Source organism: Anas acuta, chromosome 1 (genome assembly GCF_963932015.1).
Source record: "Anas acuta chromosome 1, bAnaAcu1.1, whole genome shotgun sequence".
Taxonomy (NCBI): Eukaryota; Metazoa; Chordata; class Aves; order Anseriformes; family Anatidae; genus Anas; species Anas acuta.
The window spans coordinates 204,791,108-204,814,931 of NC_088979.1; the positions used below are offsets into that span (position 1 = coordinate 204,791,108).

The 23,824-nt window shown below is 44.4% G+C and overlaps 1 protein-coding gene across 6 annotated transcripts in view; it reads right to left on the minus strand.

Moving 5' to 3' along the window:
• The window catches only part of GOLGB1 (golgin B1), a 61,698-nt gene extending 42,530 nt beyond the window's left edge, over window positions 1-19,168 (minus strand). For 3 of the 6 annotated variants that reach the window (XM_068670251.1, XM_068670250.1, XM_068670245.1), the window contains exons 1-8: window positions 18,797-18,900; window positions 14,143-14,289; window positions 8,950-9,046; window positions 8,202-8,354; window positions 7,599-7,751; window positions 4,074-4,226; window positions 1,854-1,976; window positions 1,288-1,401 (exon numbers count right to left, since the gene is read on the minus strand). In XM_068670251.1, the coding sequence (XP_068526352.1) occupies window positions 1,288-1,401; window positions 1,854-1,976; window positions 4,074-4,226; window positions 7,599-7,751; window positions 8,202-8,354; window positions 8,950-9,039 (786 nt within the window). In that variant the 5' untranslated portion in view covers window positions 9,040-9,046; window positions 14,143-14,289; window positions 18,797-18,900. The other 3 variants (XM_068670249.1, XM_068670246.1, XM_068670248.1) reach the window with 3 other exon arrangements.
• Window positions 19,169-23,824: the final 4,656 nt, after the last annotated feature.

The following is a 23,824-nucleotide window of genomic DNA, read 5'->3' on the forward strand; positions in this document are numbered from 1 at the left end:
TAAAACACACCACGTATAGTAAAATCAGATGCAGCATGAACTTGTTGTCTAATGAAGACAAAACAAAGTGTAAAACCATTTTAGCAAACATAAAAATAACTCCAAGTGGATCCTGGATTGAGGAATAAGCCACGGACACAAAATTCCTCCTGTTTGGAGATTTGTGATGCTGTCAACTTGCTGTAAGCCCTTATCCTCAACCAGGCAGAATCCATTAACTTTTGGGGAGACTGTACAAGGCTGAGCATAAAGCCAGAAGTAAGGTTAGAAAGTGTGTATAGTAATTTTTAATAGCAATATTTTGAAATCTTTTCTGTATAGTAGTAATCATTTTGTTTTCTTTTCCGGAACCAAAAAATAATGTGTCCTCTTCTTTGAAAGGGAGGAGTATCTTAATTTTGAGGTAACAACCACGTGATTCCCCATTCAGACTAAATTGCCTCTTATCCAAGAATTAACATTTTTTCTCTCCGAGCTGAGGGAGTTGCCAGCTTGATTTCATGCTGGAAACTTGGTGTCAGAAATAAGCTGATCTGGTAACTGGCTACTGACAAAAGTCCAGTCCACCGCGTTCAGTCTGGTGCACGAAAAGTTTGACACGAGCCAGCAGTGTGTGCTTGCAGCCCAGAACAGCTGCATCCTGGGCTGTATCAATAGAGGAGGGGCCAGCAGGTCAAGGGAGGTGATTTGGCCCTCTCTGCTCTGCCTGTCTGAAGCCCCACTTGGAGTGCTGCATCCACGTCTGGGACCCCCACAACAAAAAGGATGTCCACCTGTTAGAGCAGGTCCAGAGAAAGGCCACAAAGATGATCAGAGGGCTGGAGTGGAGCACTTCCCCTATGAAGAAAGGCTGAGAGAATGAGGTCTGTTCAAACTGAGGATGAGAAGGCTCTAAGGAGACCTCACTGCAGCTTTCCAATACTTAAAGGAGGCTTATTAAAAAGGTAGAGAGCATCTTTTTGCTCAGGCAGATACTAATAGGATAAGGGTGAATGGCTTTAAACTAAAAGAGGAGGAATTATATTAGATGTTAGGAGAAAATTCTTCACTCAGAGCGTGGTGAGGCACTGCAACAAGTTGCACAAAGAAGCTGTGGATGCCCCATCCCTGGAGGTGGATGTGGCCCTGGACAGCTTGATCTAGTGGGGTGGCATCCCAGTGCATGGCAGGCGGTTCAAACCAGATGATCTTTAAGGTCCCTTCCAACCCAAGCCATTCTATGATTCTATGACTCCACTAAAGAGACATGACAGTAAAGCAAATAATAAGCAAAACATGAAAAAGTACCTGTTTTTGTTGTTCAGCCATATGCAATTCCTGCTGCAGAAATTCTACCATCTGAGTTTGTTCTAGCAGAGCTGTTTCCTTTTCCTGTAGCTTTCTCTGAAGTGTATGCAGGTTCTGTAAGAGAGACAGCACTGTAACAGTAATCTGAGAGGCTAACATAAGAAGGCTAGATTCCCTTATTTCATCCATAGACCTACTTTTCATAACACAGTTAATTTTACAGCCTAAATAACTTTGTTCTTTATTGACATTTATTCTGGAACCATGGTACAGTAAGAAGAGCACACCACTGTTTCACAAATAGGGAAACAGAGCACAATAAATGAGTACTTCTTAACTGTGATAGGGAAGGTTTTATAGCAAATCAGCACATTGCAGCTGGAACTCTGAAAGTCAAAGATAGCATCCTAAAAATAAACAACCAAGAAAAGCAGACAATCAAATCAAACCCCTTCTCGTCCCTTCTGACTTACTTTGCTGAGAACTGCCTTCCCAGTGAGTCCTCAGACTAATAAAAATTATTTTATTTTCTCTTCACCTTCATAAGATTATTATGACAAATATACCTGCTGCATCTCTACATCCAGATTTGACTCAGCTGCTATCTTCAGCAATTCAGCTTGGTGCTGTTGAACCTGCTCTTTTAGGAAAGCTTCCTTCTCCTCAATTACTTTCTGCAAGTGACTCAGCTGAAAACATAAGACACAATATATATATATATATATATATAAACAAACAACAAAAAAGACAAAAACAAACAAAAACCTGCACAACAACAAAAACAAACAAGAAAGTTATGAACTTAACAAATGTGCATGCCAGCTTTCAACACCAGAACACCACATGTATGTGTGATGATGTCTTCAGCTTGGTAATCCTTTATGTCACCTTGGTTACATGGTATCTTTAACCTTCTAATATATATACATTAACTGATATTTCAGATTCCAGAAAGCAGAAAATGTAGAATTTTCATTTACAACTACACAGAATTATAAAAGATGTAATTTCTACATAAGTGCAACTTCATAAAACTTCTGGTTTTGTATTTGCATAGGACACAGTCTATTTCACACACCAAAACCTAAAACTGACATCGGTAGTATTAACATAAATCATGTTATAAATAAATACAATAGCAGCAACAGCTGTTAAGTTATGTGATAAAAAGCTTATCTATGCATCCATGGCAGAGCAGAGAGAGTCAATGGCAGGTGTGGGAGTCAAAAATAATACTGTGTCCCAGCTGCTCCAAAGCCCATCATAGGACAACAATAAGCCCACCTACACAAGCCTAGAAGCACAACAGCAGGCAGACAATAAACCAAATTCTGACTCAGAGTAAGGGACACCCTTCCAAGGGCTGCTTCCGTAGTACTTCCTCCTCAGAGAGCCATCACTCCCATTATTCAAGCGTGAGACATAACAGCAGAGCACTGTTAGCAGTGGTTACTGCCTAGGGATACAGGATGTATTACTGGAAGCAGCCAAAGAGGACTGCAATTCTGGGATTGTGCAAGACTTATTATGGGATGTTTAGAAGAGGAAGCAAGGGCAGGGAAATTGATGGACCTAGGGTATTTGGAGAGGAACAAGCATGAAAAAAAAAGGGCAGTAAAGGTATATAAAAATAAAAATCAGTTGTGTGTGTACTGTTTACACACACGCCTTACCTGCGGTGCCTCCACCTCCCCCCGGCTAGCCACCCCTATATATTGTTTAGCATGACGTCAGATGGGATGGAATACCCCTTTGGCTAGTTTGGGTCACCTGTCCCGGGTCTGTCCCCTCCCAACTCTTACTGCACCCCCAGCCTGCCCGTTGGCAGGACAGAGCAAAAGGCTGAGATGTCCTTGGCTTAGTAATAAGCACTGCTCTGCAACAATTAAAGCATTGGGGTGTTATCAGCACTCTTCTCATCCTAAGCCAAAACACAGCATTCCACCAGCTACTAGGAAGAAAATTAATTCTGTTCTAACTGAAACCAGGTCACCATGCCCTGTGCCTGATCAGCAGTTTGTTTCATCTTCTTATAAAAGTCCATTTCTCTTTTTCTCTTCTGTGGGAAGCACCCTCTATCCAGTGTGCACGTGTGTGTATTGGGGGAGAGAGGTCTGAGGTCTGAGTACCAGTGACTAGAATCAGACTGTGGGTCAAAGGGCCCATGTGTCTGTGGTGCCAGCAACTGTAGCAAGTGTCAGCATGCAAATGAGCGTATGTTCACTAGCTAATACAAAGCCAGACTATCTGGCAAGTAGGTGAAGAGGCCTGGGAGCCAGGACAGAGGGTATATGGTGCCCAAAGACAAGACCACAAGCAGCCTTGACAACTGGATGGTCAGGGGAGCTTTAGCTAGCTACCAGAGTCACCACTGGGTCCTGATGAGGTTCTCTAAGAGCAAGACCTGCCTTTGTGTATTTGCATGTCTCTGAGGGTGAGACGACAGGGAGCTGGCTACTGGAAAGACCAAAAGAGTCCTGGTCAGGGTGTGCATTAGTGTATGTTATGTATGTCCATTAGTATGCCTGTACCTCTCCAAGGCAGGTACAGAGTTAGCAATTGGAGGGACCAGGGGAGTCCGAGTCTGTCAGGAATTTTCTGCCAGAAATTGCATTCTCAGGCTGGACCTGGGATCATGGAGCTACGGTAACCTCACTTCTGTCAAGACTGCCATATTTGGCCATATACCCTAAGCAGCACCATGCCCTCTGGAACAACTATCCTAAATTATGCCAGCGTCAGTGGTGGAGTGAGAAACACAGAAAAATAAAAGCCTTTTTGTGTACCTGTGTTGCATACTTGATTTCAGCATCATTAAGATTCATCTTGGCTAGAGCCAGCTGTTCCTTCAGATCCTGAACAGTATCCTCTTGTGTCCTGAGCTGCTCTATTAGTCCTCTGGCTTCATCTCTATGCCCTTCATTTGTATTTTGATTACTCTGATATTGCAAGAAGAAAGAATTTAGAAGAAAAAAACACAAGAAAGAAAACTGATTAGTATTACTGCTCAATTTTAAAAATAAACAAAAGAAAACGAACATGAAACGCTACATCACTCTTTACTCCTAATCATAAATCATTTTTTGTTTCTTTACTTATTCTTTGTTTATTAAAATGAAGTTAGTTTTCATAAAGTAACATTTTTCCTCGTTTCTATATAGGTATGTACAAGATGTCTTTAATTGGGAAGTGTTTCCTAAGTATTTGCATTGACAAATCTGGTGGCCTTCTACAATTGGGTTACAGCATTAGCAGATAGGGGAAGAGCAACTGACATCATCTATCTGGACTCGTGCAAAGAATTGGATACTGGCCCACATGATATCCTTGTCTCTAAACTGGAGAGCTATGGATTTGACAGATGAGCTGCTTGGTGGGTAATGAATTGGCTGGATGATTGCACTCAAAGTGTTGCAGTCAACAGCTCAATGTCCAAGTGGAGATCAGTAATGACTGATGTTCTTCACGTGTCAGTTTCTTTGTCACTGAAATGGACAGTGCACAAGCAAGCCTGCCAATACCACCAAGCTGTATGGTGTGGTCAACATGCTAGCGGGAAGGGAAGCCATCCAGAGGGACCATGAGAGGCTTGAGAGCCTCATGAAGGTTTGTACAGGTTCATAAGGCCAAGCGCAAGGTCCTGCATCTGCAAGCTGTACATACCCCATCCCTGGAGGTGTTTGACATCAGGTTGGATGATGCCCTGGGCAGCCTCATCTAGTGGGCAGCATCTCTGTGCATGGCAGGCATTTGGAACTAGATGTTCTTTAAGGTCCCTTCCAGCCCAAGCCATTCTGTGATTTTATGTCTAGGTCTCTCTTGTACTGAGTACAGGGTAAGGATCACCTCTCTCGACCTGCTGGTGGTAATTTGCCTAATGCAGCCACTAGCCTTCTTAGAAGCAAGGGCACATTGCTGACTCAAGTTCAACTTGGTGTCTATGGTGTCTACCAGAAGTCCGTGGTCCTTTTCTGCAGATCTGCTTTCCAGCTGAGTAGCCCCAGCAGGTACTGGTGCCTGGGGTTATTACAGGGAGGAGAAAGCCCCTGTCATGGAGAGGAGAAAAAAGACAAAAAAAAAAAAAAAAAAAAAGTTTTGCAGTGTAGATCCCTCATGATTTCCTAGTTGAACCACTTATGTTCAACACAACATGCAACCCTAACCTGAATGTGTTTTTTTTTTTTTTCCTTCAAGTAACAGGATATCTGCCTTGGAAATATCACCATTACTCAAGGCAGCATCTTCTTAGGTAAATAATTATAAAGGAATCTGTAGCTTCTCAGTAGGCATAGCCTTAAAACAAAATATTTGGCAAGTTATTTCTGAGTCAAATAATGAAATCCAAAAAGATTACATCAACTGGCTTCCCTTGGTCAGCTAGGTGGGTACCTTGTCATAAAAGGAAATTACATTTGTTAAACGGGTCCTTCTCCTAGTGAATCTGTTTTGGCTGTGACCAATGACTGGATTGTATTTCATGTTATTTTCAATTAATAGCCACTCTTTACCTGACAGTTCACCATTAAATATCACTTACACTCACCTTTTAACATTTTCCATAATCTTTTGATCTTTTTTTCAACGTTTCTATTAGCCCTTATCTTCTCTAGTGTAATCAAGCCACCATCTGCAGCCAGTTCTCTTTAGTATTTTTATCAATGAAACGGACAAGGGGATCAAGTGTAACCTCAGTAAATTTGCAGCCAACACCAAGTTGGGTGGCAGCATTGATCTTCCTGAGGGCAGGAAGGCTCTACAGAGGGATCTGAACAGACTGAATTGATGGGCTGAGGCCAGCTGTATGAGGTTGAACAAGGTGAGATCCTGCACTTGGGGCACTACAACCCCCTATAACACTACAGGCTGGGGGTAGAGTTCATGGAAAACTGCCTGGCAGAAAAGGAACCTGGAGGTATTGCTCAATAGCCAGCTGAACGTAAGCCAGCAGTGTGCTCACTTGGTCAAGAAGGCCAAGAGCATCCTGACTCACATCAGCAATAGCATAGCCACCAGGACTAGGGAAGTGATTGAACCCCTGTACTCAGCTCTGGTGAGGCTGCACCTCAAACACTGTGTTCAGTTTTGGGTCTCTCACACACAACAAGGACATAGAGGTACTGCAGTATGTCCAAAGAAGGGCAACAAAGCTGGTAAAGAGTCTAGAGAACAAATCTTATAAGGAACCATTGAGGGAGCTGGGCTTACTTAGTCTAGAGAAAAGGAGGCTCAGAGAAGACCTTATTGCTCTCTACAACTACCTCAAAGGAGGCTGTAGCAGGATGGGGGGGGTTTCAGTCTCTTCTCCCAGGCAACAAGCAATAGAACAAGATGAAATGGCCTTAACTTGCACCAGGGCAGGTTTAAACTGGATATTAGGAAAAAAAAAAAAAAAAAAAGTCCTCACTGAAAGGGTTGGGAGTCATTGGAACACATTTTTCAGGGAAGTAGTTGAGTCACTATCCCTGAAAGTCTTCAAAAGACGTGTAGATGGGCACGTCACAGTACAGGGACATGGTTTAGAGCTAGACTTGACAGTACGTGGTTAACAGTTGGACTTGATGATCTTAGAGGTCTTTTCCAGCCTAAATGATTCTATGATTCCAATGTCCTGTGATCTGTTTGGACTTCTATCACATTTCCCTTGCCTAGTCATATTAACATTTTAAAGAAAAAAGTATGTGGTCAGCGGAACGATTTCAAAATTTTTCAAAAATTGCCAACTCCCATGATAATTTCTAGCTAGTAGCTAATAGCTTCTTTCTAGCTTGTAGTTTATTTCTCTCTACACTCTTTCTCCCTACTTTTACCCAGTTTTATATAAATAGGTCTTGTTAATCATAGAACTTTGAGGTAGCACAGCAAGCTACATGGCTTGGAAATATTTTCTTCTTACATTTAAGTTACTGCCTTTCAAATTTAATGACCTTCTTGTTCTTGTATTCCAGCCAGCCTCATCTTTCCTTTTCTGTACTTACATGACAGGTAATCTTTTGAAACTTACAGCTTAGACACAGATGTGATTTCTACAGGGAAAAACTTAACTGTAACAGATTACCAAAGATATGGGAAAGGTATGCAAAGTGAAACTGGCCCATACCCTTGAGGACATCAAGCTGTGCACCCCAAGGATGTCTGTAGTACTAGAAAGCTGGACAGACCAGCTTCCTACAGGACAGACATCTTTGCTGGAACTATGAATGACCTGCTAATAACAGAGATAGGCCCTACTAGATCACTGGGACCTAAGACGTAGGAGAATACCAGACTATATCTAGAGGCTAACATCTTTTAAGTAGTGCTGTTCTCCCAACCTTAGAATACAATTGCTCTTCTGATAAGGTCTGTGCAGGCATTGGTGATCCTTTCTCTGTCAACTCCTCAATGCGTTTGTTCAGAGATGCCAGTTTGGCTTTGGCCTGAAGTTTCAGCTTCATCAGTTTTGCATCTGCAGCCTCCCGCTCTTCCTGTAAAAGAAGGATTCAAAGGGATTATGCTTAAAATACATACGTATCTTTGGTTAAATGCCATAAAACCACTGGACCGCTGGATGGCTGCAATACAGCCCATTCTGTCTCAGAGATTCTGAAGTGGAAAAAAAAATCACAAGAGACATTAGTATTTTTTTATACTAGTATAAAAGTATATATGAGGACTCCATGTGGGCACAGAGGAGCTCCAAGACAAAATACATGGCATGCAGTGTGTCTACTCTAAGGCAACTACACCTAAGCTAAGTGTAATCCTACATCTCATTGGTTAGCACACATTCTTTGGAATTCAATCATTCTCTGAAATTGATGCATTTAGTAGTGCAGACATCTCTAAGGCTTGGAAGAAAACAGAGACTGACTCGCACAGAAAGGTGATGCAGAATTTCACTCTTGTTCCCAAGTCCCCACTGAAAGAAATTATACCTTGAGTATGGTTTCTTTTTGCTGGAGCAGGGCATCCTTTTCTCGGATCAAATCTTTCAGCTGGACAACTAGTTTTTCTGTTTGAGCTAGGCGCTCCAGTAACTCCCCAGGTGCCTCCTCCACGCTTTCTGCTCCTGACTCTGAAGTTTGTACCTGAAATAGTGAAATGAGCGCTCTGGAGGAAAGAAGTCTAAAGAGACTGAAGTATAGCATCCAAATGGTATCTTCAGTGCCATTCCTAAACGCTGCACTCTTTCATGCAGCCTACAGAACTGTATGCAATTACATGAAACCAGAAGAAAAGTTCGGGATAGCCTTGACAAAAAATATACAAGAAAAAAAAAATTGCTAAACACAACAGCAAATCTGAAACAGTTTGGGGAAGATGCCTCGCATGTTCTGCACTGTCTCAGGTATCAGAGAGCAACATGTAGATCAACCCTCCCACTGTAACCCAATTATGCAGAGCTCCCTTTTATACTATACAGAATATTTAGCACTCTTATAAGTCTTTCTTCACTCAGAAAGTTTTTTTTTCTAGATGAGATGCTGAAACTAAGATTATTGTCTTCATCGCAGAAGTGTTGACTTAAGAGGTCAGAAATACAGGAAACAGAGTGGAATGCCAGTTCAGTCTAGCACTCAGCTGCAAAGAAACAGGAAATGGTTTTCAATGAAACCAAATACTTTACACTCCCCAACTAACTCTCAATAAGATGTGAAAACCTTTCCACTACAACATACTTACAGTCACAGAGGATTCAGTAACCGCATCTCCACCATCACCTGAGAACTCCTGTAGAACAGTATTTGCTAAACCTGACAAACGGCTCAGCATCTTCAGCCTGAAACAAAACAAAGAGTCAGAATACAGTTGCAGTCAAAACTGACTAGGATAAAGCAGGTATCCCTCCAGGCTGATTTTCAGTGTTACAGAGGAAACCAGTCTTACAGAGAATACATCTCATCTGCCAAGAGAGGGTTTTGGATGGGACAGAGTTAATTTTCTTTGTACAGGCTTCTATGAGAATGTGTTTTGGATTTTTGATGAAAATAGCGGTGGTAACACACCAATGCTTTTCATGGTTGCAGAGTAGTGCTTACATAGAGTAAAGGACCTTGTTTCTTATGCTGTCCTACCAGCAACAAGGCTGGAGGCACACAAGAGACTGGAGAGGATGCAGCTAGGACAACTGACCTGAAACGACCAAAGGAATATCCCTTACTATATGACTTCATGCTCAGCAATAAAAACTAGAGTAAAGAATCATAGAATGGCCTGGGTTGAAAAGAACCTTAAAGATCATCTAGTTTCAACCCCCCTGATCTGGGCAGGGTTGCCAACCACTAGAGCAGGCTGCCCAGAGTTGCATCAAGCCTGGCCTTGAATGCCTCCAGGGACGGGGCATCTATAACCTCCCTAGGCAACCTGTTCCAGGGCCTCACCACCCTCTTAATGAAAAAACTTTCTCCTAATTTCCAACCTAAATCTCCCGCCTTAGTTTAAAACCATTCCCCTTTGTCCTATCACTACCAACACATGTAAACAGGTGTACCCCCTCCTGTTTATATGCTCCCTTCAAGTACTGGAAGGCCGCAATGAGGTCTTCCTGGAGCCTTCTTTTCTCCAAGCTACACAAGCCCAGTTCCCTCAACCTTTCTGCATAGGAGAGGTGATCCAGCCCTCTGATCATCTTAGTGGCCCTCTTCTGGACCCGTTCCAAGAGTTCCATATCCTTGTGCTAGGGGCCCCAGGCCTGCACACAGTATTCCAGGTGGGATCTCACAAGAACAAAGTAGAGGGGGACAATCACCTCCCTCTCCCTGCTGGCCACCCCTTTTTTCATGCAGCCCAGGACACAGTTGGCCTTTCGGGCTGCAAGTGCGCACTGCCAGCTCATGTCCAGCTTCTCGTCCATCAGGACTCCCAAGTCCTTCTCCGCAAGGTTGCTCTCATGTTCCTCTTCTCCCAGTCTATATAAATACCTTGGATTGCCCCAGCTCAAGTGCAACACCTTGCACCTGGCTTTGCTGAACCTCACTGGGTTCTCATGGGCGCACTTCTTCAGCCTGTCCAAGGAGGACAGCAGAGATGTTTGGAGCGATGGTGTTTGTTTTCCCTGTGTGATGAGCTCTGCTTTCCTGGAAGTGGGTGAACATGCTGATGGAAAGTAGCAAATTGATTTCTTGTTCTACTTTGCTTGTGCACAAAAGTTTTGCTTTATTTAGTAAGCTGTCTTTACCTCAACCATGAGTTGTCACACTTACCTTTCCAATTTTCTCCCCCATACCACATGGGGAGAGTGAACAAGAGACTATGTGGTACTTAGCTGCCAACTGGGGTTAAACCACAACAGAGAGAAAAGCCAAAGCCAAGCCTCAGGAGTTGTGTTGGGTTTACATGGCAAGGTTTTGGTAGCAGGGGGAGGGGCTGCAGGGGTGGCCTCTGTGAGAAAAGTCCAGAAGCTTCCCCATGTTAGGTAAGAGCCAGTTCCAAACAAACTGGTCCAGCTCCAAAAGGGACCCGCCATGGGCCAAAGCTAAGCCAATGAGCAACACTAGTTGCACCTATGTGAAAGCATGTTTAAGGTTAAGAAATGCTGTACAACAGCAGCTGAAAGAGATGAGTGAGAAAATGTTGGGTGAAACACCGAGGTCAGTGAAGAACGAGGGGGAGTAGGTGGTCCAGGCACTGGAACTGATCACCTGCAGCCCATAGAGACAACCATGGTAGAGCAGGCTGTCCCCCTGCAGCCCATGGTGTATCACAGCAGAGCAAATATCCATGAACCAGCCCACAGTGGAATAGGTAGGTACGGCTTGAAGGAAGTTGCAGCCCATGGACAGTCCACGCAGGCAGACTCTGGGCCAGAACTGCAGCCTCTATAGACAAGCCAATGCTGTACTAGATTGTCTGGCAGGAGATGCAGCCTGTGAAGGACCCATGCTGGAGTATGTCAAATCCTGAAGGACTGCACCACATGGTATAGACTCATGTTGGAGCAGCTCCTGGAGAACTGCAGTCTGTGGGAAGCCCATGTAGAATCAGTTCAGGAAGGACTACATTCTGTGGGAGGGACCCCATGCTGGAGCAGCGAAAAAGAATGAGGATGAAAGAGTGGCAGCGACGAAGCCTTATAAACTGACCATAATTTCCATTCCCCACACCCCTATGCTGCTTGGAGGGAGGAGGCAGAAGAAGGTGGATGTGAAGGAGTATTTAAGTTTGCTTTTAGTTCTCACTGCTCTAGTCCATTTTTAATTGGCAATAAATGATATTCATCTCCCTTATGCTGAGTCTGCCTTGCCCGTGACAGTAACTGGTGGGTAATTTCGCTGTCCTCACTTCAACCCACAAGCTTTCTTTCATTGTATTTTTTCTGCCTGTCCTTCCAAGGAGGGAGAGTGAGGAAGCAGTGTTGTGGTGTCTGGCTGTCAGTGTTAGACCACCACAGGAATACATAAGTGATCACGTAACCAAGAAAAGACAGATTCTTTAAACACATCAGCAGATGTATTGTTAAGACAAGATGATATTTTTACCACTGTACATGCATTATTGCAAAATACAATTTATACAGGATTTCAATTTACCCTCATAGTTCATTTCTTGATCTTCCTTAACAATGTCATTACAAAACCACAGACAAAGAATCAACAAGGTTGGAACAGACCTCTGAAGATCATCTAGTCCAACCCCCCACAGAGCAGGATCACCTGGAGCACATTGTGCAGGATGGTATCCAGGCGAGTTTTGAATATCTCCAGAGAAGGAGACTCCACAACCTCTCTGGGCAATCTGTTCCAGTTCTCTGTCACCCTCACAGTAAAGAAATGCCCTCTCATTCAGCCAGAACTTCCTGTGCTTCAGTTTGTGCCCGTTAGCTTCTCGTCCTCTGAATGGGCACAACTGAAGAGAGACCAACTCCAGTTTACTGAATTATAGTTATTCAAAAGAATAACTGACTCTTACATGAATAGACACTTCTTTCCAGGCCATGCATATATACGGGCAACAATACCTTCAAAACAAACTTTCTAGTTATATTAGTGGGAATGGTGAACTCAGTCTTGATGTTTAAGTTGATGAAGGTATGTCCCATGAGAAAGAGGAGACCTTTGCATAACACATATATGACAGGACCTTGACAGAGAGATACAGACTGGAGAGGGCATATATGCCCTGGCTGACACTTAGTATACCTTCTTTCCTTTCCTTGAAACTCAGAAGCAAAAATGGGGCTGAAGAATGAGAAAACGGCAGCTGTAACACCCAGCAACACAATCTGCCATCTTGGGATAAGTGGCGGAATATGATCTTCATTAATAACCTGAAAAGGGGATGCAATCCACCCACAAAAAAATTCTCCAAATTGTGAGGAGCAGTTGATAAGCCAGAGTACAGAGCTGACAATCAGAAGAATGTCAGCACGCTAGAGAAACAGACTGATGAAGTTCAGAAGAATAGACCTCATGAAGTTCAGCAACTTCAAATAGAATCCTACACACAGGGTAGAATAAACATATGCAGAAGCACAAAATAGGGGCCAACCGGCTGTAAAACTGTGCTGTAGAAGACAAACTGGGGATGCCGGCAGATAAGTTTAAGGTAAATCAGCAGTATGCCCTTGCAGTAAAGAAGACCAAGTACATACTGATTTGTATTAGTAAGACTGTACCAAGTAGGCTGAGGGAAGCAATTCATCCTTTCTGTTCAGCACTTGTAAGACTACATTTAAAGTACAGAGTCCACTTTCAGGCTCCTTGGTACACAAAAAAGGTCAGGAAGGAAGTGGAGCAAGCACAGCAGAAAGCTCCCATGAATATCAGGTTCTGGATTTCAAGACACAGAGAGGCTGAGAATGCTGGTTTGTTCAGCTTTGAGAACAGAGGGTAAAAAGGGACATATGATAATTGTCTTCCCTTTAAGAGAAAAGGACCAAAGGAACAGCAAGAAGCTACATCAGGTGAGGTGCATATTGGGTATTAGGAAAAGGTTCTTTACTGATAGGGTGATCACTCACTGGAACAGCCTCCCCAGAGAAGTGGCCACAGCACCAAGCCTGCTGGAGTTCAAGAACTGTTTGATCAACACTCTCAGACATATGATTTAGATTTTAGTTAGTCCTATGTAGAGCCAAATGTTGGACTCAATGATCCTTGTGGGTACCTTCCAACTCAGGATATTTTATGATTTTCACAGAATGGTGTTTTCTATCCATCAGGTAGTTGAAGACAGAGCCAGACACTTCTAAAAGGTGCACAGCAAAAGGATACGAGTCAGTGCACACAAGTTGCAGTATATGAAATTTCAATCAGAGAAAAAAAAAAAAACAAACAGCAAAAGGTGACAAAAGAAAACAAAACACACAAAACCACACTGGAATAGGCTTACAGCAACCTGATCTAACTTTAAAGTTAGCCAGGCTAAAAACAGAGGGTTGAACCAAATGAACTCCCAAGGTCCCTTATGACATAAATTATTCTAACATACTATGAAAACCAGGCCACATGGGACATCTGACATTTCTCTCTCTCAAAAAAAAAAAACCACAAACTGTCTGTACCAACTGTAAGACATATGAGTATCACATTAGATATAAACTCTAGTTTATATTAGAATAATTATTTCCACCATAGAGAACCTTTTAGTTTGACAAGATGTTTTACCTAGAGGTAGGCTTCTAAAGCTGGCTACAATGATCTACTCATTCTTGCCCCCATTTATCTTTGTAAGCTTATCTTTCATATTACATTGCCACTTAAAGCATGGAAATACTGACAGTTGAAAGGACACTTTTTGTGGCAGTCACACCTTTTAATTACCTGATTTTACAGAAGTAGAAAATCATAGAATCATTGTAATAATGCACATTTCAGTATCAGTTGCAGAAAAAGTAATAATGCACATTTCAGTATCAGTTGCAGAAAAAACACCAACCTCTTCCATGCACTGAGTAGCTCGGAGGTATGCTTATTCAGTAGTGAAGAGACTTCCAGACAGTACTATTCATCACGCACAGGTCCTTCACACCAATCTTTTTTTTTTAAATCTCTTGGATACTGACAGGTCGCAGGAGCCAAGATTCTTGGGGAGAGAAGAAAACAATTTAACAGTAAGGAAATAAGCACATTATTCATCCTACACAGCACACTCTTGGATTATTACAATCACTCATTTGGAATAAACGTAAGAAGTGAAAAGTCTTCCTTATTCATAAAACACAATTTCTCCCATTCTTGCAAACACACACTGATTCCTAATGCTTAATGGCATGAACTTAATCTCTGCAGCCTACAGAATAAAATACTTAAGAAGCAGTTATTGAAGAAAAAAAAAAAAGAAAAAAAAAGAGCCAGGCCTCAGACAGTCTTTCCTGCAAAGAATTCTGGAGATGGCACTGCTGCTGGAGAAGGACACCATCATCATAAAGATATGTTGCACATGTTCTGTATCAATATGATAGTCAGTGAAAAAAAGTACTAGCATTTTGCACACATCTTAGCTGGCTCTGCATGAGTCTAAGTCATAGAACTCCAAAGTAATATAGGCTATATAATTTCTACCCGAGACATTTCTTCCTTCAGCATTAACTGGTCACCAAGTCAGTAATACAAAAGACTCATTTAAAGACCTGAAACTGATGGTTCATAAGAACAATAAACTATTAAAGAATAAAAATAATAAAGGTGGTTTGTAAATCACCACCCCCACCGTCCTCCATTGAGGAACACGCCCTACTCTCTTGGCAGCGGTAAAAGCATATTTCTAAAATGTCAGCCAAAGGCAGAAATGCCTATTGGTGACAATCACCAATAGTTGAAGAGGATGACTCTGATTTTCCTACTAACCATTAAGCCACATCCCAAAATCACAAACACACAATATGCAGCTGAGAGGTTACATGAAATAACATATAACATGATTCAGGATTGATAGAACTTAAATGCTACCTGAAAGAGGAATTATTAGAAGTGCTATTAGATACATGGGGAAAATACATAAAATCTAGGCATCTGCAGGCATTTGTTGTAAGCAGAATGTGTTACAGGGCTCAACACATATCTGCAGTCTACAGGAATTACAATTTCAAGCATCTGTACATGGACTTTGAGGAGAAACTTAATATTCCCTGGCCTATGCCCAGACTGACTGAAATAACCTGATACTGAACTACAGGTAATATGCCTTGCCAGACTTGGCTCAAAACCGGGCTACTCAAAATGCAAACAGAGGAGCTGGTACCTATTTGCATAGACACGGAGTTTAATAACCTGAGCTCAAGTCTTAAAGATTCATGTCTTTTGAACTCACTTTTAAATAATTTTCTCAGGCGAGTTGAATATGGCAAGGGATGCAAAGAGCAACAAGAAGGGATTCTGCAAATACATGAACAGCAAAAGGAAGCCTAGGTAAAACATGGGCCCACTGCTAAATGTGGCAGATGTCCTGATGACAAAGTGCACGGAAAATGCTGAGGTACTCAATGCCCTCTTCCCCTCGGCATTTACAGGTAAGACCTTCAGGAATCCCAGTCCCCTGACAACAGCCTGAAAGTCTGGAGCAATGCAGATTTACACTCAGAAGAGGACCAAGTTAGGGAGCACAAACTGGTCATACACAAGTCCACAAGAACGTACCCACAAGTGCAAAATGATCTGGCCGATACTACTGCAGAGTGTACCCTCAGCAAATTTTCACAACACACAATGGGGAAGAGGTGCTGATATACCAGAGGGTCATGCTGCCATCCAAAGGGATCTGGAAAGGCTGAAGAAACACATTGACAGGAACCTCATGAAGTTCAACCAACAGAAATGCAAAGTCCTGCACCTGGGGAGGAAGAACTGCAGGCACATGCTAGGGACCACCCAGCTGGAAAGCAGCTCTGCAAAGAAGGACCTGGGGGTCATGGTGGACAACAGGTTGACCATAAGCCAGCAACGTAGCCTCATGACAAAGACAAACAGCATTCTGGGCTGCATCAGGAGTGTCACCAGGAGTGAGGTGTTACCCTTACCCCCCACTCAGTACTGGCAGAGCCGTAACTGGAGTACTGTGTCCAGTTCTGGTCTCCCCAGTACAAGAAAGCTGTGAACTTGATGGACCAAATACAGCAACTAAGAGAACAGTGAGCAGAGGAGGATCTTTTTCACAGAATGGCTGAGGTTGGAAAGGACCTCCAAGGGTCATCTTGTCCAACTCCAATGCTAAAGCAGGGCCACTCAGAAAAAATTGCTCCAGACTATGCCCAGTTGACTTCCCAAGGAGGTAAACTCCGCAGTCTGTCTTTGAAACCTGTGCTACTGCTTTGTCACCCATGCAGTTAAAAAAAAAAGTGTTTCCAGATGTTCAGAGATAATCTCCTGTGTTTCAGTTTGTGCCTTCTGCTTCTTATCCTGTCACTGCTCACCACTGGAGAGCTTGGCTTCATCCTCTTCGCTCTCTCCCTGTGGTTAAATCCAAGAATAAGTATAACACCGTTAAATACCATCCCAAAGCCAAGAGGCAGCAGACAAGCTGGTAGCTGTCCTTTACGTTAGCCCAACGGACTTGTAGCAGAAATAGCCTGGTGCTCACACTTCACATTTACTTAGAATCATGTAATAGTTGAGGTTGGAGAAGTCCCTTAACATTAAACCATATTAAACCATGTCCTTAAGTACCTCTAGGGATGGCAACTCCACCACTCCCCCAGGCAGCCTGTTCCAATACCTAAATACTCCTTCCATGAAGAAATTCTTCCCAGTATCCATCTAAACCTCCTTGCTGCAACTCAAGACTGTTTCCTCACGTCCTATCACTTATTATCTGAGAAAAGAGATCGACACCCTCTTTGCTGCAACCTTTCAGGTAGTTGTATGATGACATTTTCTCTCAGCTGCCTTTACTCTAGACTCAACAATAACCTTCTTGCAGTGAAGTGCCCAAAACTGGATACAATACTTGAAATGCAGTCTTGCTTGTCCTGTGTCCTGAAGGACAATTCCTTCCCTCCCTAGTTCCCTAGTCCTGCTGGCAACACCATTTTTGATACAGGCCAGGATGGCACTGGCCTTATTGGACACACCAATGGCTCCTGTTCAGCCATCTGTTGAACAGCACCCCCAGGTTCCTTTTTTACTGGACAGCTTCCCAGTCACTCTTCTCTAAGCCTGTACTGCTGCATTGGTGTTGCTATGACCTACGTACAGCAGCTGGTACTCAGCCTTGTTGGGCCACATCCAACTGTATGGCATTCATCTATCCAGATCCCCCTGCAAAGCCTTCCTTTTCTCAGGTAGATCAATACACCCACCCAACTTGGCATCATCTGCAAATTTGCTGAGGGTGTACTCAATCTCTTCATCAAGATCATTAATAAAAATGTTAAACAGAACTGACCTCAATACTGAGCACAACAGAACACCACTTAAAACCAGACACCAACTAGATTTAACTTCATTCACAAGGACCCTTTGGACCCAGACATCCAGACAGTATTTTTTTTTTTTTTTTACCCAGAGAACAGTACATCTGTTCAAGCCATGAACAACCAGCTTCTCCAGGAGAATGCTGTGGGAAACTGTATCAAATGATTTGCTAAAGCTGGGCTTATAGCAGTAAAGCATTACATAGTGCTGGCCAATTTCCTTATAAACAGTAGACAAGCACAAAAGTACACAGGTTATTCTGTGCTCCACTGCCTCACCCACATAAGTAAACAGTACAGCTGGCAGAGACAAACATATTGCTCTTCTGGTATCACACTGACTTGGATTTCCATTTTTGCAATATATTAGGCATAGTTGTATCCATTTCTACCTCTACATATCAACTAACGATGAAAGCCTTGATAGTATTTGTAACTGATTTATTCAACTGTAACTGTATTATATGTAAATTAAGTTTAATTCTTCTTTTTTTTTTTCCCCTCCTTTGGGAATCAAACAGGCATTGAAAGCACTGTTGCTGTACAGAAGCCCTGGGACAAACCTCTCACACTGAGCTGAGGGTCCCTAAAAGGAACATGGAATGAAGGACTGCAACAGACACCAACCACCACCGCCTGCCCACAGCTCCAGGTATCAAGGAGCCGGCAGCAACCCCTGCCAGCCGGTTCGCCCGTGCGCCCCAACGATGGTGCAGCTACAGGAGCTCCCGGCTGCCCCGTCAGTCCCGCACTTACTGGCGAGGACACGGTGACCGCTATGCCTCCGGCGGGGCTCACAGGGCAGAAACCTTCCCAGAAAGGGCTCCGCTGCTGGTTAAAGCTGGGCACTGAGCTCAGACCCCCAACAAAAGAGGCTCGGTCGTAGAGCAGGCACCAGCGTACCGAGACCGGGCCTGACCACAGAGCCCGGTGAAGGCGGAGACGGCCGCCGGCCCAGCCCACCCGGCCGTTCCTCACTGCCCCGGACCCCAAGGAGCCGCGATCCCGCCCCAATTCCCCCCACACACCAGCGGGGTCGCTCCCGCCAGAGCCGGCAGCGGTGCCCAGCGCCGCACAGCGGGCCGTGACCGGCCCAGGTCCGCCACCGGGAGCCGCGCGACAGCCCCACGAGACCTCACACAACCGCAGGACGGCACCAGAAGACAGAAGGCACCGACCTACCGGCAACCAGCACGCAGCGAGCCCGAACAGCCGAGCCGCCACAGCACCGATCCCGCCCCCAGCCACCTCAGCACCGGAACGCTCCGACGTGGCTTCCGCCTCCCGGCCGGCCCCGCCTACCCGCCGGAGAACAGCCAATCGGCTGCGGGGCGCAGGACATCGCTCAGCCAATCGCTGCGAAGGATCCGCCTCGGCGCCGCGGTTGCGCTGACACACAGCACAAACCCACCAATCCCGAGGAGGCCTCGCGGGCCCGCCCGGTAACGAGGAAGCAACCCGTTAGCCAGGGCTTTCTGAGGCGTGCCGAGGGGTGCGGTGGGACGGCGGGCGGGGCTGTGCGTCTCGTCCGCGCGCGGGGGCGGGGCCACCCCGACGCTTGGACGCCCGGTCCCCGGCCGACCCCGGCCGCTCCCGGCCAGCCGTGCGCCCGGCCTGCCCCCTCAGGCGGCCCCGCCCCCGGCCAGCCCCGCTCTGACCGCTGAGGGGCGGCTCAGGCTCGGCGCTGATTGCCGGCTGTGTTAGGGGAGACGCTCGAACACGCTGGTGTTTCTGCTGCCGATGTGACCACGATGTAACAGGGCATTGCTATAGCTAGGAACAGAGCACAGGCTCTGTATTGAGCTCATCAGGCTGCAGGACTGAGGCTTGTCTGAACCTTTGCGGTCTGCCTTTGGTTTTGTTTCACTTTGTTAAGATGTGAGAGCAATTTCTATAATTATCAGGTGTCTGTGGCTAATTTGTTTTACTTTTGTTTGTCTTTGTGGGTTATAATTATAGTTTCATATAGGTAGTAATAACAAGCAGTTATTCTAGAAAGATATTTAAAACTCTTAACGTTAGATGCAGAGTAGAGAAATACAGGTCTGGTACACCAGCTGAGGTCTTGAGAAGTAGAGACAGTATTTGGTGTAGAGAACAGGTGCAGGATAACAAGAGGTATGGCTCAGGCTCCAGTGCTGGAGACTCCTTGTCTATAAACAAGTAACTAATGATTAGTTTAAAAATGTACAGCTGGACAAAACAGGTTTTGATACGTGTGCAGGGCACCATACCAAATAAATTCAGATGTAGTGGAGCTGTGGATCAGTGAAGAAAGGTGTAATGTAGGTTCCAAAATGTAGATAAGTAAGCCTAAGGGGAAGGAAAGAGAAGAAAGGGAAAAAAGGTGAAGGAAACCATCAACAAGGATATCATATTCCTCCCAGTGAAGGGCTCAAGATGCTGACAACTGACCATGACACCTCCCCACCGCTAACACTACAGTGAACCGCAGACCTTAGGACCCAGAGCAGTGGTCTGGTGAATGTAAAACCAGAAATATTGTTGAAACCATATGTGTGTTTTGCAATATTGATTGTATCATTGCTATTAGTACAACTTTTACCTGAGTATAAGTACTCAAACATTATATTATTTTTTTTCTGTATTTAGATCTAGAGTTACGACGATTCTTGAATTAAACTATTAAAATTTCCATTACACTAATAATAAATTATTGGCTTTACATACTTACATAAAGTGTTCTTCCTCTTTGCCCATAAACAAGATTTTGAATGTGACACTGCAGTCTAAGTTTAAGAATGTTTAGTAATGTTTTCTAACAGAGACAGAAGCTATCTTCTTCATGTACTTATGTTTGTCTTACATGAATTACCATTGATATTTTTCAGGGCTCAGTTCCAATAGTATCTCGCTACATTCACTAACACCAACATTTTTGAACGGTCACAATGATGTTGTGGTGTTTTTCTTTTTTTTTAATTATATAATGCTTCAGTGTAAATAACTGAAACATTTGTTATGCATAGTTTTGTTGCATTGATTTAATACGCTCCTGAGTGTTGTGGTTCCGCTCGAGTGGGCAGCCAAGCTCCACCACAGCTGCTCTCTCACTCCCCCTCCTCAATGAGGAATGGGGAGAAAATAAGTGAAAAGGGCTCAAAGGTTGAGATAAGGACGAGAAAATCATGCAGTAATTATTGTAATGGGCAAAACAGACTTGGCATAAGGAGATAGTAAGATTTATTGTGTATTACTAACAAGCTAGAGAAGTGAGAAACAAAGGAAAGAAACCAAAAGCACCTTCCCCCCCCCCCCATCCACCCTCTTCCATCTCCTCCCCCCAAGTGGTGCAGGGGAACAGGGGAATGGGGGTTATGGTCAGTCTACAGCACTTCTCTGACACTCCTTCTCGGTCACTCTCGTCCCCTGTGCTGTGGGGTCCCACCCACGGGATGCAGTCCTTGATGAACTGATCCTGCATGGGCTTCCCACAGGCAGCAGCTCTTCCAGAACTGCTCCAGATATGGGTTCGTACCACGGGGTCTGTAATACACAATAAATGTTTGTTCATTGTCTTTTGTATTATAAAAACAAGGAGTTCTGTTTGAGGAAGAGGAGTTGTGAAAACTCCCTGCTGAAGTAAGGAGCTGTATAATGCTTGGCTAGACACTATGAAAATTCTTTTGCTTAATGTAACAAAAAAGAGAACCGCCCCCTCTTTTCTCCTTCTGCATCTCAGTTGCCTCTTTTGTTTAAAGACACTGCTGCAAAGCTCATGTAACCATCTCCTGATAAGTTGCTAACCTAGTGTATCAACATCCTGCCTTCCTGTCTCACGCTGGGCCAACATGACCAAATAAAAAAAAGAAGTTGAACCACAACGCCGAGGAAGACTATGGCCTTCATCTTCACGACCACCAGAGGGACTGAGACGACCCCATAGCAACAGCGCGCGCAGTCGCAGAATATACCAGGATGTGCTGCATAATCCTGGAATTACCAAGATATAAAAAGGGACCCTGGCGGGGGTGAGGTGCGCGCCGTTGGCGGAGCCGAGACTCCCCGGCCGCCCAGCGCTGTTTTGCTTGCTGTTGCTTACTCAATAAATTCCTTTCTATTATTAATGCAATGCTCTCTGAAAATTAATTAAGGGGGCAACTTATAACAGGGTCCATCCCTCAGGAGAAAACTGCTCCAACCTGGCTCCCCTACGGGCAGCAGCTCCTGCCAGGTCACCTGCTCCTGCGTGGTCTCCTCCCCACGGGCTACAGGTCCGGCCTGGAATCTGCTCCGGCAGGGGTCTTCCGCAGGCGGCAGCCTCCATCGGTGCAGGGCCACCTGCTCCACCGTGGTCTCCTCCACGGGCTGCAGCGTGGAACCCTGCTCCATCGTGGTACTCCATGGGCTGCAGGGGGACATCCTGCTTCACCATGGTCCTCACCACAGGCCGCAGGGGACTTCTGCTCCGGCTCCTGGAGCACCTCTCCCCCTCCTTCTACACTGACCTTGGTGCCTGCAAGGCCGTTCCTCACTTTCACTCTCCCATCTGCTGTGTGGCGCAGCGTTTTTTTTTTCCCTGTCTTAAATATGCTCTCACAGAGGCACGAAACAACATCGCTTATTGGCTCAGCTCTGGAAAACAGTGGGGCCCTTCCCAAACATGGGGCAGCTTCTAGATCCTTCTCACAGAAACCACCCCTATGGCCCCCTGCTACCAAAACCTTGCCACGTAAACCCACTACACTGAGAAAGTGAATTTATGTACTACTTACATTGTTATACAATACTAGCCATAAAAGATAAGTACATGGATTGTTTAGTACTGTTAATTGTTTCATCATCTAAAATTACTTCTCTGTGTTTTATTAAAAAGTCTTTATGTTTGAGGAGTTGTTTGTTAGGAAATTACACTATAAAAATAAACTATTACTGTGTTTTAACAGAAACCAGTTTTTGAGGAAAAAACTTGGAATTGCAACCATTCCTAAGTAAAGCAGGTAATTGTCTCTGATTCTTCTGTGCTATTGCTAGGAGCTGTCAGATCTCCTGTCCTGATAGAAGTGAGGCTGCTACAGCTCCATGCTCCTAGGCCCAACTGAGTGCTCTGGCTGCCAGAGCACTCTGCTTGCTCATGTTGAGCCTGCTGTCAGCTAGCACTCCAAGATCCCTGAATGTTTAATTAGAAGACAAGAGTCTTCAAGCATCCCTAGAACTCTAGAGTTCAATAAGAAGTCAGGAAAGACTGTGCTGATCTGGTGCAGGGCATGCATACTAAACAGCAATGTTTACATTCAACCAGCCCCTTTAGTCCATTTTCCTACTATTTTGCCATGCTTGTTCCTTCCCAGACCACCTAGACCCATCCCTTTCCCTACCCTTGGTTCCTCCCCTAACCATCTCATAGTCTTGTGCAATCCCCCCAGTGTGCTTGCCATGCAACCCACAATGTTTTCTATGCTCCTGTGCAGTAACTCTCCAGTCAGCAAGGTACTCTGACAATTGACTCATGGTGAGGGGTGTCACCTTCAGGCTGATGGGACTGATGGGAACCCTATGACAGCCTTAGGAGAAGCTGAGGCAGGGGCTTATTTTCTCTTACTAGGTTAATGGGGTTCCCTCCCTGTTATTGTCTCATTTTGCTCCTTCTTGTTTGTGCAGTTGAGTCTTTTATGGGTTGATTGCCGCTCTGTAGTGTTTCTGGGGCTAGCCAGATCAGATTATTTTGGTTCCCTCACCTGCTGTTGTTCTTCTGTGCCCCTTCATGTGTGTGGAGATGAGTTATTTTTCCCACATAGCCTAATTCTTATGAGGAGACATTTATGTGAATTGTTTTGGTCCTATACTCTAAATTATTCAAGTTCTCTAGCTGAGAAGACTCTCAAATTCACTTAGAGGAGCAGATCTTCACATCAAACCCCCCATCTTGTAGCTTTTTCCTCTCATCTTCATGTGTACTTATATTAATGTTAAAAATAGGGTAGTGTACAAAACCAGTATAGCTCCTGATGTATCTGCTTAACCTTCTCACCCCTTCTGATTTGTCTCCTGAAATAGCAGTGATTTACTAGATTATCTCACACCTTCTTTCCATTCTAAGAAGACTGTTTGTATCATTGAAACTTTCAGGTTTGTAAATCAGCATTTAAGAAGATTAACATTTATAATTGGCTTGGGGAAGGTTAGATCTTTACTTATCTAAGTCTAATGTTGAATGTGGAAAGGAGCAAACGGGCATTGCTGTGAGAG